At 35.1% G+C, this 16,186-nt stretch overlaps 1 protein-coding gene across 4 annotated transcripts; it reads right to left on the bottom strand.

Annotated features, from left to right (window-relative positions):
* Positions 1 to 881: 881 nt before the first annotated feature.
* LOC133862402 (uncharacterized) lies at positions 882 to 5,431 on the bottom strand. 4 transcript variants are annotated; one of them, XM_062298201.1, is made up of 12 exons: positions 5,232 to 5,430; positions 4,929 to 5,128; positions 4,674 to 4,788; positions 4,089 to 4,193; positions 3,877 to 3,993; positions 3,160 to 3,693; positions 2,720 to 3,078; positions 2,537 to 2,636; positions 2,300 to 2,359; positions 1,874 to 1,957; positions 1,574 to 1,690; positions 882 to 1,414 (listed from the first exon to the last, which is right to left on the bottom strand). In XM_062298201.1, the coding sequence occupies exons 3-12, from the start codon at positions 4,731 to 4,733 to the stop codon at positions 1,112 to 1,114; spliced, it is 1,839 nt and encodes a 612-aa protein (XP_062154185.1). In that variant the 5' UTR covers positions 4,734 to 4,788; positions 4,929 to 5,128; positions 5,232 to 5,430; the 3' UTR covers positions 882 to 1,111. The 4 variants fall into 4 exon arrangements, with proteins under 4 accessions (XP_062154185.1, XP_062154186.1, XP_062154184.1 ...); XM_062298202.1 differs by having other exon boundaries at positions 4,089 to 4,190; positions 4,929 to 5,431; XM_062298200.1 differs by having other exon boundaries at positions 4,929 to 5,430.
* Positions 5,432 to 16,186: the final 10,755 nt, after the last annotated feature.

The following is a 16,186-nucleotide window of genomic DNA, read 5'->3' as shown; positions in this document are numbered from 1 at the left end:
GTAACACATCTCATTAATGAATGTGTGCAATTAATTCATGACGTCATATAATGAGATTTGGTTATGGACTATTTATGTTAATTTTACAATTTGAACTAGATCACAAAGCCTACGAGACAATGTAAATTACTGAGGTTTTAATGTTTTATGCTTAACACATTCTTACTCGAGAGTGTAAGCACTCTCGAGTGCACTCTTTAACGGGACAGTAAAAATCACCAATTAGGTTTTAAATGAATCACTATTAAATTTTGAATCTCTAATAGTAATTTTTAATGGAACATTTCTGAAAGTACCGTCTCCAATTGAGTCCGTTCAGCCGTACTGTATGCTGCCAATTTCCCTGTACCAATGAGATCTGAGCTTCCATGACTTTTGGGATATGATGATCTTTGACTCTACGCCCAGTCAACAGCAACAGAGAAATGTCTAGCTGGCCTTTCACAGGAAGCTTGCGAAGTTCCAAATGGGAATAGATAATACTGACAACAGAAAGAATCAGAAGCAAGCAGAGATGTTTGTAGATGGTTGTCGTTTTGACCAGTAGACGACAGAGGTTTTGAAAGCATGTTGTCACCTTGCTTGAACACGCCGTGTCGGACAGGGTTAGATTCTAATCAGTTTCACGTGGTGTACGTCGATCTCTAAGCTTTGTTTCAAGTGTGCTGTGTCGTTGATTGCCTGGCTTTATTTACCTACTCTCTCTCTCAACATTGATTCAATCGTTCTTCCTAAAGCAATCATTTGTGTGTTCCCTTTCAATTATGAAATGGATTAATACTAGTTGCTCTTGCTTCTTCTCCACAACCACAATTCCAACTGTAGCAACTAACATTGACATCATAGGATCGGATCAATCAGGCCCCAACTCACCTTTCAAATTTTGAATCAAAGAATTCACCATATTCATTTACGCTTTCCCAAATAATGAACCCATGTGTTGATAACAACAAAATTTTGCCCACACTTACAAATGCTATAGATTATATATGTACTCTCACTTGTATATCAGTACACAACCCCAACCACATCCATAGTTGGTCAAACTAGACAGACTGAAGAAATAGATATAATGAAAAGAAAAAGATTTGAAAAAAAAAAAATATATCTCTTATCGTTGTAGAAGTAACCTGAAACTGAAATCATATGGCATTACTTGTACTAACTGTGAAAAGGGTTCTCTTCCCCTTCTCTCAAGGCATCTAACAGCTTCATTACGAAGTTCGTCGGGTAGCTGCAGACAGACCCAATCCAGCAATGACTCCAAGTCCTTAGCAAAGTCAAGTAGATACCAATCTAGTAGCTTGGGAACTACTAATTTGTTTGTCTTGGTAATGCCAACTGCTGCCTGCAAATACTCTCTCTTTGCTACTTCCAACTCTTCTTCAACTTGAGATGCTGAGTACACCCTCACCTTCATTAAACAACATATACATTTCAGTACCAGAACATTGAATTCATCCACATTCTATACCAAGGCACTGTTTGAACGCATGAATCATGTTCTCATAGTACAAGTTAGGGAACTTCCCCTATAAATTAAGAATATCATCCGAAGTAAATACAAACTTACAGCAGGGGAGGACCAGCTTCCGCAGGAGAGGGCAAATGTAACCAAGGGTTCAGACCATTCCAATCCAAATATGCTTCGTACTTTCATCTCATCATTTTTTGCAGCTTTTCCACATGTCTGTTGAGCAGTAATAATAATTAATAAATAAAAAGGAATTTTAATTAGACATTAAAGTTAGTTTTGTGTGTGTGTGTGTGTGTGGAGGTGGGGTCCCTAAGAAAATCAAATCCTACCAAACCAAAAAAAAAAAAAAAAAAAACTCCTGCCTGAAAGCATAATGAAGTTGAGATAATGACTTACAAATTTCAAGTGATAAGGCAATCTCAAGATGAAATGCTCGATTGTAATTGCATTAAGCAATTGTCCTCCCACAATGATTGTCGCCTGAGGCAAGCACTTCTAAATTTAGTTGATTGCAAAAATGATTATCCAACAGTTGCTGTTAACCATGTGCTACATATTGGAGAAGCCATGTTCTTAATTGTAATGTAAGGTAAACAAGCTTAATAGGGATTCTCTAAAGATGATGACAGTTAGCATCTCAACTAAAGTGATAGCCACTTCTAATATCTGATAGAGAGATTACACAAATCCTGTTCAAGTATGTATATCAATTTGATACATTATGTCCATATTTTTTAATAGATTAATAGCTGGAGAGGGGGGGGAAAGCATAATCAGAATATCATTTTACTATGGATAACAAGAATGATGGACAAATCTTACCTTTTGCATTAGTGCTACAACCATTTCAGGGGTATCAGGTATCCCATGCTCTAAAAATGCCTATAAAATTGACATAACCACGTAAGTAAGTATAGTCTTGCTTTAGTATTTCATGCTGGGTAAGAGTAAATCACTTTTTCTCAGCCATTCAGCACCCAAAGTTATATTAAAAAATGTATATCCTTGATTTTTCATTATGAAAATCCTGGACTCATTGGTGAGAGGGAGACATCTTACATTCATCATGCAGGAATTGTAAGTGTTTATCCAGAAAGCAAGCTTCTGCTGATGCGTAAGACCCTCTAAGTTCACAGCGGCAAGCCTTCCAAATAGGGCCCTGAATACATCTCATCAGAGATAAGACTCTAAATACACACCCCCACACCATTAAAACATCAGTACAAAAAGCTAAGAACTTACTTTAGTCTATGGATCAGAAACAAAGCATTTGTTGTTCGGTTGAAATCAACTGAACTTGCTTCAATTGAACAGAGATGCTTGTAAGGACCAACATCTCTATTTCTGAATTCTGAATAGGTATCATATGGATCTCGGAATTCTGCTTCTCTGTTGCTTGCATGAGAAGCTAGTGTTTGACAAGTCCCTGATTCTACTACTTTGTCCTTCAATGTGCTCATCCTCACAAAAATGCTTGACAAGCACTTCAATATATCCTCAGATACTTTGTTGGGGGTGCTATCAGCTTCCAATATTCTATCATCTGAAGAACAAGAAGAGTTCTCCTGTGCTCTCTCCTGGTCTACTAATCTGCTCTCTATCTGAGACACAGAAAAGCCGTGATTAATATGACTATAACAAAGTACAGACTAAGTCCTATTGGATAATGCTAATTTGTATACCTGAGACCTTAAAGGATCAACACACTTCTCCACTGATTCATGCTTAATTGGAGGTTTCTTCACTGGGGTTACAACTTTTGTACATTTCTTTTCGGGAGATTGCTTATCCTTTACAGAATTAGCACACAACCAATTCTCTTTTCCTCGTCCATTTTCTGGAAAAGATGGAGAGGAATTGGGTTTCTTACTAGATTGTCTCCCCATAGCTGGCCTACTGTAAAAATTTGTGGTTCGATCAGGGCCGGTATCAGACGACAAGAGCTTCCTATTTGAAGTACTTCTGGTAAGAGAAGGTTGAGGTCTGGCCATGGATGTTGCTGAATTGAGCTCATTTTGGGGCAAAGACTTTGATCGCTGATGTTTGGAGCTTCTAATCAAGTTATGATCCATCGAATCACCCGAATTTTCCACATTCCTCTTGGAGAATTGGTGCACAGCTTCCTGATAGAGACCTTGTCTAAAATTCACAACTTGCTCTTCTAGACGAACAACCTCCTCTTCTAAAACGGCTACTTCAGCAAGAAGCTCTAATGTCTGCAAACAAACGAAATCACATCCTTCATTATCCTGAATTCATTAAAAGTTAATGAGAAAAATGTATGACAAAATTCCAATACTGAGGACCATAGAGTTATTAACCCTTCTCCACTCAAAAAAGTTTGCAAATTTTATATCTGTTCCATGAGAGAGAGAAAGAGAAAGGGGAATTATACTAACATGTGGAGGGAGATAAGGAGGAAGACGAGGTAGAGCTCCTAAAGGTCTGGTAAAAGCCCTCTCCAATGCTCTGTGGACATTTTCTTCATGTCTGAGCTTCTTTTTTAGCTTATCAACCTGCATGTTCCAGAACACCTTAATCAAACCAAAGAAAAACAAAAAACAAAAAACAAAGAAAACAGTAAGTAGACCCATATTGGTGAGAAAAATACATCTTGAAGTAAGGCCATTTTCCTTTCTTTATTTGATCGGCGTCGATTGGTCACATGTTTCCTAGCGTCGATTACTCTGCTCCCCCGAGTCTCCATCTTCTCCTTCTTTGTGAATTCAACATCAAAATGACATTAATCAAATCGAACTGTTAAGAGAGAGAGAGAGAGAGAGGGGGGGGGTGGGGCCTAAAGGAAGAAACTATTCCTTTCTTGAAAGAAGTGAAAGAACCCAATTCGGATTTGGATCAAAAGCACCAACTTTTCCATTTCAGAAGGAAAGAGTACGCAATTAATATCTAAAAGGAGAAACTCCAAGCTAATTTTTTTCTTTTCAGTTGAAAATAAATCAAACTTTGAAATTAAGGCAACTCATCTCTCTCAGATAACCCATTAGATATAAATATATTACTATTTCAAGCTCCAGACTGGCCAGAGCTTCATTTTCTTGTGAAAAATCACACACCCATCTCGAAATTGTAATTGATCAGACCTTTCAATTGCAGCGAATTTTTTTTAAAACCAAAAAATAAATAAATAAATAAACAAAAAATAAATAACCAAAAGAGAACGATGGTACGCACTTACTTTATCAAGGTTCAAAGGAGCTTTCATTGCCTGAAGAGTAGTGCGCACTCTGGTATTCATCTTCTTTTACTTTTTCCCAGAAAATGAGAGAAAGATGCAACACAACTAATATACCCTGAAAAATGACAAATGCGTAGCAAGTGATGACCAGAAATTAAAAATAATAATCACGAATCTAAGAAGCATTAAAATAAAAAGTGATACAGAGAGAGAGAGAGAGAGAGAGAGAGAGAGAGAGAGAGAGAGTTTTCATACCTTTTAGGGAGAGCGGGAAACTGGAAGCAATGAGACCCAGAAACAGAAATTGCCAAATACATTTATTTTTTTGGTTTCTTTTATATCTCGAACAGAGTGAACGAAAGCAACAAAAGGCCACAGCAGAAGGAGAAGAAAACGACGAGGTTTCGAGCTTGAAGCGTCATCCAAGGAACATGCGACAGAGGGACAAGAACCAACTGTAGTAAACTATTTTGTTTCAAATATTAAATAAAATAATACTTCCTTTGGAAATAAACAAATGGATTAACACAGGAACGTGCGAGAGAGGTGGAGACAGACACTGAAAATTGAATTTCTCTCTCTCTCTCTCTCTCAGTTTTAGATATAGTTCTTCAATTCTTCATACAAATATAGTGTACGCGAGCGAGAGAGAGAGAGGAGCGCATGTTAGTTCATGAATCATGATGAGAGCGGGTTGTCACAAACAAAGCTAAAGTGAAGCAGACAAGCGAATAGCTGCTCTTCTTGCCAGTTCACGCTCAGATTCTCTCTCTCTCTCTCTCTCTCTCTCTCTCTCATTGGCTCCTAATGCCTCTTAAACACTCTTGTTGTTACAAGATAAGAGACACAAAAGCTTTATTTTAACGTGCACCTTTTTCCTTCTTTGTGTCTAATCCCTCTTAAACAAGGTGTCCTTAATTTGCAGCGGGTAAAAACTTAAATTAGTTCGATAAAATATATTTTTTTTAAAATTATGTTCAATTTCTTTTTTATACTATGGCATGCTTTTTTCTTTTTCCAAGTTCAAATCATCATGTCATGAGTTTTACTTTAAAAGGATATTATTTGTGCAGTGTGTTTAACCACTTCCAACTTATGAAAAAAAAATGTGTTTTAGTTAATTACTCTCTCTTCTTTTCTTTTCTTTTTGTTCCTAGGCTTCTCTTTTAACGTTCAAAGTGAAAGAAGTGAGTGCTTAGGGAAAAAGAAAAAGAAAAGAAAAAAAAAAAAAAAAGTGAAAGAAGTGAGTACTTTAGTGAAAGTAGCAAAGGAACTTTTGCCAGCACGTGATGAGGAACTAATAATACTTCTTGTGAATTTACCAATTTCAACTATAGGGTGTCATTAATGATAATCTTAATTAATTCACTCACTTAAAGACCATAATGATGAGCAGATTATTAATAGCTTAGTTAATGCCTGTCCATATTCATTGTCATATGAAAGATAGAAATTGATTAATGCTTGTTGAAAGGGCTATTACTATATATAATGCCTTCTTCATGTGATCGAGCAATGTGACATGGTAGTTGATGATGCATAAAATCAGTCTTTTGAATAGGTGTAATCTAATACGTAAAATATTTAATTAAAACGAAAAGTAAATGACAAAAACAAGAATTAAACTCTGAACAAATATGAAACAGAAACGTACCATGAAAAAACTACTCCTAAATACTAGTTTTATAACAAACCTTTTTGGAGTATGGTAGCAGTCACCTTCAAGGTGGTGCCCAAACCAATATATGGAATAAGTGGGGCTTGGATGTACCATTTTCCCCACTCTCATATAGCATGCACCCACCTTTTTTAATTTGTCTCAGGATAAAAGGGTTCTTTTAAAGGGAAAAAATAAATAATAAAAAAATCTATTGTAACATTATCGATCATTGACCTTGCAGCCTCACATGTGCTATCTATTTAGTTGCCTTGGGACGATAAATTGGTTGAATCTTTGGCCGCTTGCAAAACTAGTTAGCCTAGCCAAGACCAAGGGCTTACCCAGCTGCCTGAGTCCTTGACAGGGAAAAACAAAAATTGCTCATCCCCTCTACACAATATGCATGCCTTCCCCTATAACACAATTCCATTCCTCTATATATAACATCAGTTATTGCTTTTCAAATACACTCTGCTTGTCTCAAGTTAATTAATTAAGAATTTTTTGGATGCCGTCTATATTACTCGCAAATTTTTATTACGAGCCCAATCTTGCTAGCAGCTTTTCCACATCATTTTTTCATCTCGAGGATCCTTTTCGAAGCTGTTGTTTTAGAATGAATTGTTACATGGGTAGTTTTATTAATTTTATTGATCTTTGATTTGGTTTATGTAATTTTACTCTTTTATTTTGTTCTACTTTGTAGTTCTTTTACCCATTAAGAAAAAGAATATAGTCATGGCATAGGAGGAAGCATAAAGGTAGTTATATATAGCTAAGGGATAAAAAAGAAGCCTCTTTTTCTTTATCATTTTGTCTTTTTTTCTGTGAGATAAAAAACCGATAAGTTCTATCCACACGTCTAGCCATCTACTTTATGAATGGGAAAAAGATTGTTGGTGGCATCCAAAACATGGAGACATGAAATGAGGACAATCATCAACGTACTCAGCACAATCATCTGCTTGTGCTTGGTTGTCGCTATATTTTATTTGGTAACATCTACTCAGATACATGGTCTGCCCGGTATCTCTAATTTCAGCAATTAACTTCCACGATGTGCTGGATCGATCTTAATTATATGGTTATTAAAGTTGTTCTTTCCTTGAGGTTTAAGGACTGGAGTGGAGTGTGTTACAAGAAACAACTGATCTGTTTGTTTGTTAATGTGTTTTTTGTTTTAAAATAAGTATGAACAGTAGAGAGTCCCTTTTATACGGTCATGGCAGAAACCATGAGGTTTTTGCCCACTAATAAGCAAACGACATGTCAGTTTAGTACATTAAAGCACTACAAGGTGAAAACACTCAATCACACCAAATTCATACACCCAACCCGCTGAAACCCCATCCCTATTCACCCTCACCACCTCCCAACTCAACCCGCTACCACTGCCACCACAACCGCAGTCACCGCCAATGGGCCAGCCTACGGAGTCGGAATCGACCTGGGCCGACGGTGAGTGACAGCCAGGACAGAAGGGTTGGCTCGAAGGCCACCCCCAAACCCCGGGGGTGGCCGTGCAGCCGCCCCATGGATCGAGGGTAGCCGTGTGGCCACTGGGGAGTGGCCGCGCGGCCCGGTGGCAGTCACCCCAAATTCTGGTTTGGGGCAGTGGCGACGGTGGCGTCTGGGCTAGAATGGTTTTTTTTTTTTTTTTTTTTAAGGCTAAAAGATTGAAAGGGAGGGTTTAATCTAGTGTTTTGCTAGGATTTGTTAATATTCACTTTTCTCGTCTAATGTTGAAGTGTCAATCTATCATTGTTTTTGCCATTGCCTTATTGAAGTTATTCCCTTAATTGTATTATGATGTAATTTTTTTTACGAGGTATTTTTTTTTTTTTTTAATGACAGAAAACTCTCTCAAGGCAATGGTCACTTTGCGTACCCATTCTTGAAAGGTAAACTCATGGTCATACTTCACACCCCTCTTCACATGGACTAGGTTAAGGCGCGGGCTTCGCCTAAGGAACTAGCCCAAAAAACCGGTTTCAACTCAATGGGAGCTCACCTATGTATTGATATTTATAACAACTACACAACCATTCAACTTCTACTACAATTATAAATTATTATAATTGTTCATCTTCTATATTACTATACATCTTTTAACGCTTTGTATTTAATGTATCGTGAGATCTCTATAACTATCTTGTTATTATTATTTTTAATTATAAATAGCTTTTCATTATCTTTATTGAAATGTTTGTCATTATTATTATGAGTTGGATTTTTAACACTATGCATGCACATGTCACTACAATAAATTCGGCCCGTAGGGGCGACACTAATAGCGTCGACTTAGAGTTGACGCTCCTAGTCAGTCAACTATCAGAATTAATCATCGAAAGCAACACTAATTTTCCCGAATATCAGAATTAATTTTTCATAGGATTTTGGGAAGTGAAAATGATAAAATAAAAAGGGATCGAGGGTAATTATTTATGTAACAGTAACAATATTTTCCCGAATATATAATAAAGGTAGTTTAAAAGTGGACTTTAAGTGACATTCCCGATGCATCAATTAATCAATCAAATAATAATATATGAAGATCGATCGGGAAAGAAGATTAGGTGCATGGGATTTAATGATAATATGCATTTATTTATTAAATTATTAGTATAAGCACGTGAGCGTGCGTTTCATGTAATTAAACATGCTCGCCCTATCAACTAGATCTTGGAACATATCCATCATTGTCCTTTTTTGTCCGGCCAAAAAGCAAGTGCCTCCAAAGCCTTTCCCACAACTAAAACCAATTTCTGAATCAAATAATTAAATTTTGACATAATATTAGATATTCGTCCTTACTTCAGCCTTACATTTACAAGAGAGAGAGAACACAAACCTTAATTGCCACCGTGCTTTTTAAATAGAACTTTCCTTGTTTTTAGGGTTCGGTAATTTTTTACACGACCTACAAACTATACACGAAATTAGCAGATTAAAATCGTGGGGTCTGACCCATTTAATTAAATGAGTCGAGTTAGAGATGACCCATATAGTAGTTTAGGGTTGAAGGATCTAACCCGCCATTTAATTAAATAGGTTGAGTTAAAATTGACTTATATAGTCAATCTTCATGCCTCGACATGCGAGCAGAGTTGCCACCCGTACTTGTTCATAGTCTACTGATCCTCCTAGTCAAAGTGAGAGCGACCGAATGTGGATGGATGTGGTGCGCGAGACAGCCATCTTCATATTCCTTAACAAGAGGCCTAAAGTGGATTCAAACTCATGATTTTTGACTTTGATATCATGTTTAATCACAATTTATTCCAAAATCTTAAGTTGATAAGAATGAGCGAATTTAATTATTAAATTAAGGGAAAAATTCACTTAACTCTCCTAAATTGGGAATGGGATCCTCTCCATTTGATGGCCATGATTTAAAGTTTGTGTATTTAACGGTGTATATGAAGTCAATATTAGTACTTTTAAAAAATTTAAATAGTGTGAAATCATGTCCACCAATAGATATACCAACTTTAAATCATGTTCATGAAATGAATACTATCCATTTCATTTGAAATGAAGAGGATCCTTGTCCCCTGAACTGTCCCTGCTTTCGCAATTACTCCCCTTAAACTTCAAAAACTCTCAAGTTAGTTTATTAATCTTTCAATTTTTTTTTTTTTTTTTTAATTTCATCCATATATTCATTGGAATTTTTCGTTAAATTCTATCAAAATTTTTAAAATACTCCTATTTTATATATATATATATATATATATATATATATATATATATATATATATTCAAATATTCAAATATTAATACAATAAATTATGGGTAATTACAAAAATGATGGAAGTTTACGAAGGTTAAGTGAAAAATTTCTCCTTAAATTAATATTCTAACACTTTTTTTAAACCAATCATTTTTAATAAAACATAAAAATACAATTTTGGCCGAAAAAGCCATAGGGCCTAAAGGACTATTATAAAAGGAAAGCATTAATTCGATATTTGCCAGGATTAAATAAGCGATATGGATCTGTAACTGTTTCTCATTCTTTTACAGAAAGAGATACTTCCACCGAAATTAATTCTAATTGTCAAGAGTACTATTTTATTAATAAAGATTTTCTTGAAGACATTTCTTTCTTTTCGAGCAGGATCGAGTTTATTTCATTGCCTGTTGCTTTAGTTCTTCTTCATATTTGGATGAGATGTTTTCTATCTTCATGTGTGCAAGTTTCATCATAATGGCAACAAAGCTTCCTCAGTGCAAATATCGACAATAATAAAATTGTAAGCCATGCGTCACCCCCACCAAAATCATTGTACTACAATTTTTTTATTAGTTCCATATATATATTCAAACAAAACACTTAAAAATACATGCCCATAGGCGAAAGGGTTTTATCCGATTCATTTTTTGGAAGCGTTTTGCACGGGTCTAGAAGTTATCTGACAGAGTTAGGTATACGAAATGATCATGTCTTAAAGAGTTTCCCGTCATTAAAAAGAAAAACACCTAAAAAAGGATTATCAATTGAAGAACACCAGTAGTGCAAACAAGATTGGTTCTACTTATCTATACTAAATTACAAATGTTTATGAGTAAATTACATATTTTTTTTTTTCCTTTTTATTTAGGTGGTTAAATGAGTATAAATTTACCAGTTGAAGGTTTGTATTATATAGGGACCAGACATCAATGGCATGCAGGCTTTAATTGAGAGTGATCCATGCCTATCAGACTACCAGAGAGTCCATAATAGCCAAGTTGCTGATCATGGAACGAACAGCAATAAATTCTCATATTGGGCTAAAAAGAAAGAGGAGAAAAACTAAAAAGAAAGAAGAATTCATGAAATGGTCCCAAGCAAAGCACTTCATAATTCTTATTTTTGGAGTGGTCCCAAACATGAAGGTGACAGTGCCCCAACATAAAATTTTGGGCTCAAATTGAAGTGACTAGTGAGGCCAAAAGCATGAAGTGAAACAACAACAACAACAAGGATTGATGCAATTTGTGAAAAAGGGCAAAAGCAAAGACACATGCAGAAAGTCTTCCTCATCCCTTCTCTCTCATTCACTTGTGAGAGTCAATTCTAGAATCTCTCATGGAACTCATGGCTGAGGCCTATATTATACAACTGTCCTCTATAAATCCCAGAGTTTTGTATATGGTTAGAGACTGTTGAAGACCGTTAGAGCTACATCTTTAAATTCTTGAAATATATGAAAATGTATTACATTGTATGATATTTATAGAGGAAATAGTGTGCGGTAGACAACGTAGCCAATGAAAGAAACATTAATGCTATAGAAATATTAAATGAAAAGTAGAATAAAGAAAATAAGAACAAGGATTCACGTGGTTCGGTCTTTAACCTACGTCTACAGGATAAAGTTTAAATAGCGACATTTTACTTTTATTCATTGATATTTTCACAATACAGGAGACTCCTATTTATATATATATATAGGAGAATTGAGATAGATAAATATGACAATCAAATTTAATTGATTTGATTACCGGCAAACCTGATTACAATCAATCTTATAAAAGGAAAATAATATACAATATATATCATTTTAATATATTTCCTTTCAATATAAGAAATATACTCCCTAAACAACGAAGACTAAATAAAGAAAGACAATCAAAGATAGTCCTACAAAAACACTTTAAATAAAGGCCTAGCCTAATATAGAGAATATTCTAAAATATTAATTCTAACTACTTGTCTGACTAAAACAACTTGTATATGTTGATCACATTCTTATAAAATCACCACAAGTTTGTAATTCCTGAAAATTGTGGGAAAAACCTTTTACATGGTCAAATGTGTTTGTGAACAAAATCGATTTTAGGGCACTTGAGATCATATAAATGCGTCTTTGGGGACTTGTTAAGGGCTCCAAATGTGATTTTTTTAGGGCCTTTTACTTTCTGATCTCCATTGGCTTTCCTAGATCTCTTAGACGATCCTTGAGCATGATCCAAAGACAGCGTGTCATGTGAGCTTAATCTGCAGTACAACTGGGTGAAATGATGATTTTACAGATCGAGCAGAAATAATGGTGCGTGACTCCGTGTGTTCGATTTATTCATTTTTAATAAAAATGTAAAAGAATAATTACGCAAAGTGTATTTTATTGTTTTTTTCCTTATAAAATTGGAATTTAAGACGTGCGTTTAATTATCTAAACCAATGTTCGGGACTGATGATTGAGCAAACCACTCTGTACTTTGTAGCATTCCAATTAATCAACTTCCAGTCTAATTATCAGTTTCTCTCTAGTTCAAACGTTGCCGTATTTAAAGAGAAAATTAATCCAATAATTTATGAATTTAGGGTATTTTTGGAAATCGCTTCCTAAATTTCTATTTTATCAAATCAATCCTTCCATCTACCGTATAGATTCCGTCATTTTTTTTTACGGAGCCCATTAAATTACAATTATACCATTTTTCAAAAGGAAAAAAAAAATAAAAAATAAAAATACAATAAGAAAAAAATCAAAGGGACCTAGGGTACTTTCCTTCTTATGGTAGTTACGGTAGCTTTTTTTTTTTCCTTTTTTTTGTATCTGGATTTTGCTCGCCACCCCTAATAGGAAGTCAACGTAATTACAACTCACCTGATCTATTGTACTCGATTGGACTTTAGGAGGTCCCCAAAAAATTAAAAAAAAACAATGGGCCGGAGCAGTCACAATCCTCATTGGCTGTAAAATATGGTCCAATTGAAATGGACCACCTCTATGGGTCCAATTTCTGTAGAACCAACTAAAAGATTGAAGGGTAAGCAAAGCTTTATCTAAATCCTAGACAATTATATGGATCTTCAATAAGGTTGATAATTTTTTACATGAATTTACAAATTCGACACAAACACAACACAAAACTAAATGGGTAGAGTTGAGAAATCTGACTCGTTTAATTAAATGGATCGGATTATAATTTACCTATATAGTTTTATAACTATACTTCGACACCATCTGAATCTGAAATGCCACATAATGCCAATAAATTTTTGACATGACCCGTAAATCCTATACGAACATAATATAAAATTAGAGGGTTAAAAGTTAAGAGGTTTGACTCGTCGATTAATTAAAATGGGTTAGATTAAAATTGACCTATATAAACATATTAATTCCTCAACGCGATCCGAACCCAACATGCGTGCCATCTCAAGTCTTCAACCCTCTGCACAAAATCTTATAACATGAAATGATGGCATATAAATTTATGATGAAAAGATAAAGAGTTTTGCTTTTAGGTTGGCAAGGTCGCTATCCAGTTGCGTACACGGTCATGCCAGCTCTTCTTGTGACAAATAATGGTCCCGAAATTTCGTATATACGATCATTGCTTTGCAATAAGATCACTCAAAGAGCCTTTCTCAGTTGCCGGCTCTTCCCACACACATCCACGGGCATGTCAACATCAGCCTTCACGGACGTCCACGAAGTGACCATTCATCGTCTCTCCTTTTGCAGTGGTGCCGTAAGCCCGTTTTCAATGTGAAAGTTACGGCCTTCTAACAATCTTTACGACTCTGAATAGGGATTCCTTTTATTGCTCGTACATGTACATGCGCATGTCTACATGCAACACTAACTCGACTGTTTCAGAGGAAGCAAGGACTTAAACGAAGTGCAAATAATGAATCGTGAACGGGCAAATTCAATTATTGTACGACTGCAAGGAGAAAAAGGTACTGGCCATAATGACAAACGCAGAACCATCACACTGCTGTTCAAAAAGAGGACAGAGGTTTGGGCTGCCGGGTCCAGTTTGATTCATCCATGGATTTGCTGGAGCATTTGCAGGCATGGCTACAGAGAATTACTTGGTAGATTGTAGCCAAACATGGCCATATCCCAAACGTGTGCTACACCACCTGTTCCAGCTAATTCCACAACACAAATGTACCTGGAGAATTTCAAACTACCATAATTTAAACTCGATTGATGTTCGCATTCCACGTGAATTGGAAGTGCATTCATCAATTTGAGGCGCTGCAACAAGATTGGGATAAATTACAAACTCAGTAGATTTGTCTCAAGCTGACCCATTGGTTTCTCTCACACCACAAGGAAACTTAGACTAGCGAAAATCCAGGCATGGGCAGATTGGTTAGAATACTACTAGAGGAGCTACTAATAGTCTAATAGCATTATTGCTTAGTTAAATTTTAAATACAATCCTATCATAGTGTCAATTCCTCCATAGATAAGTAGAATAGCCAATCTGAAAGCACTTATCCATTCCTCTCCTTCAATATACTTGGCATAAAAATCCTACCCAATTTAATCTGAATTTTAAATACACACTTCAAGAAAAGCACATATATATATATCATAATTATCGATAAAGGAAATAATTGTTGTCAATTACATTTGCATGAAAAATAGAAGGAATGATCAATACAATCAAACATAAGCACAATAATATAAGCCCATCACAGGTATATTTGGGTGGCATTTTGCAAAGCCATATGTACCTTCTTTGTGGTCCCTTGCATCGAATTTTTTCTTTCTTTTTCTTTCTCTTTGTTTCTTTCTTTTCATTTTCCAAAATTGAGAATGCACTACATAAATCACAAATAAATTGCGACTGCAGAAATTTTCAAAAGTCATCCTATAGAAACACAGATTATTTGGCTTTGAATGCTTGCTCATCTAGTGAGCGTCTATTCAGTATATATAGAGATTACATAGAATACAAGATAACTTCTAGCTTCTAGCTACCTGATCTAATTCTATCTCTTAGAGATAAGTCTTATCTAATACAAAACTGTAATCAGTAATCTAAACTAACTTAAATACAAGTAAAACTCTTTCGCTCAATACAAGTAGGACTCTTATCTCTAGGAACCGGTTGTCACTAGGAGTTGTGAACTACCGGAAGTCTTTATCGATACACTCGCGTTAATACATCCAGAAACAAATTTGGAAAACCAATGAGTAATTGATCAAACAGGAGCATAATATTTCAATAGAATTTGAAATATATTACATATTATAGATAACTTTAAATGGGTGATACAGCTCAAAATTAAGGTATTATAGACTTTCAATCCCAGTTTCCTTAGATGGTCTTAGGTTAGAAATCCATGAATCACTAAAATCAACAGGTTTACTAAGACTAGGATTATATAACTGTCAAAATTGGATAAAAATATTCATTTAAAAAAAAAAAAAATCACCTGTACGACTTCTATCTGAAAGAGCTAAGTTGATCTGTTGCAAAGAAGTTATACATCAACAGGGATAGAGAAATAAAAAATAAATAACATCTGTTTTAGAAAGGATATCACAAGTAAGCAAACAAACAATTACAGACGAGTTATATTTCAGTTACTTATGGAAAAAGGACAGAGAAACGATCAGAGTTTAACTTTGGCAGAAGATAAAAGCAAACAGAAAGCCATGTTAGTCTAAATTCTGAGGCTATTTTAGTTACCTCTCTTACCAAGTAAACCACAGGTTTATTACTTTCCCTTCCTTTATCTTTTTCCATCATTTTATCTTGGGAGTAAATTACAATTTAACTCCATGTGGTTAGGCCTAATTACAGTTTATCCTGTTCTTTAAGAGTTATATTAAACGTTTTTTAGTTTGGATTAAATTGATATATTTATCAGACAATCAAAAGCTACACCATCATCTTTCTGACAATCTAGTCATACAGAACTTATTTCTTACTTGGCGTGGCATCCTTGCAGAGTGAATTAATACATAAATTCCAATTAGATTCCATTTTTTTTTCATAAAAAAAAAAAAAAAAAAAGGAAAAAAGGAAAAAGATGGTTCTGAACATTTTAAAAAAGTGATATTAGGTCTTTCTATTATTCTTACAAAAATTGATGATTTCTCATGTTAAT

This window comes from Alnus glutinosa, chromosome 3 (assembly GCF_958979055.1).
Source record: "Alnus glutinosa chromosome 3, dhAlnGlut1.1, whole genome shotgun sequence".
NCBI lineage: Eukaryota > Viridiplantae > Streptophyta > Magnoliopsida > Fagales > Betulaceae > Alnus > Alnus glutinosa.
Note: the sequence above shows the minus strand (reverse complement) of the source record. Positions and strands in the feature narration are given on the sequence as shown.

What these genes read in the sequence shown, in the direction of transcription:
- LOC133862402 (XM_062298200.1), bottom strand. Translation starts at nt 4,733, where the DNA reads ATGAATACCAGAGTGCGCACTACTCTTCAGGCAATGAAAGCTCCTTTG. An exon ending in CTCCTTATCTCCCTCCACAT is followed by an intron (nt 3,694 to 3,876) that starts GTTAGTATAATT and finishes GTTTGTTTGCAG; the next exon opens with ACATTAGAGCTTCTTGCTGA. An exon ending in TTGATCCTTTAAGGTCTCAG is followed by an intron (nt 3,079 to 3,159) that starts GTATACAAATTA and finishes TCTGTGTCTCAG; the next exon opens with ATAGAGAGCAGATTAGTAGA.